General features: G+C 38.2%; 1 protein-coding gene across 3 annotated transcripts in view; it reads left to right on the top strand.

The window, feature by feature from the left end:
- Positions 1–406, top strand: part of pik3r5 (phosphoinositide-3-kinase, regulatory subunit 5) — a 22,919-nt gene that overhangs the window by 20,718 nt on the left and 1,795 nt on the right. For 2 of the 3 annotated variants that reach the window (XM_032540922.1, XM_032540929.1), the window contains one exon: positions 278–393. In XM_032540922.1, coding sequence (XP_032396813.1) covers positions 278–393 — 116 coding nt within the window. The remainder of the gene's footprint in view (positions 1–277; positions 394–406) is intronic. The other variant, XM_032540936.1, reaches the window with a different exon arrangement.

Consider the following 406-nt stretch of genomic DNA (forward strand, 5'->3'; position numbering starts at 1 on the left):
CTAGCTGTTAGCCAATCAGAGTCAAGCAGCTTAGCTTGTTGTATATTAATGTAGACCTATTTAAATGATTGATTTTTAGCTCAAGGCTCTCTTTACAACTTAGGGACAATAGCAAGTGCTTCAAAAACAAAAACTCTGACAAGCTGCAATAGCAATAATATGCATGCAAATATATTGACACAGTTTAATAGGATCTAGCATTTTTTTGTATTCTTTTACAAAATGTCTTCAATTTGGTACAATGCATTTAGTTTTGCTCTGTTCTTTCCTTTTGTAGCAGCTGAGCATGACAGAGGTGAAGGTGGACAAGGTGCAGGTTAGCGGTGCTGGTAACACAACCTTTGCTGTATGTCTGGACCAGGATGAGAAAAAAATAACGCAGAGTGTCACCAGGTGTGGACACACA

Source organism: Etheostoma spectabile, chromosome 2 (genome assembly GCF_008692095.1).
Source record: "Etheostoma spectabile isolate EspeVRDwgs_2016 chromosome 2, UIUC_Espe_1.0, whole genome shotgun sequence".
Classification (NCBI taxonomy): Eukaryota; Metazoa; Chordata; class Actinopteri; order Perciformes; family Percidae; genus Etheostoma; species Etheostoma spectabile.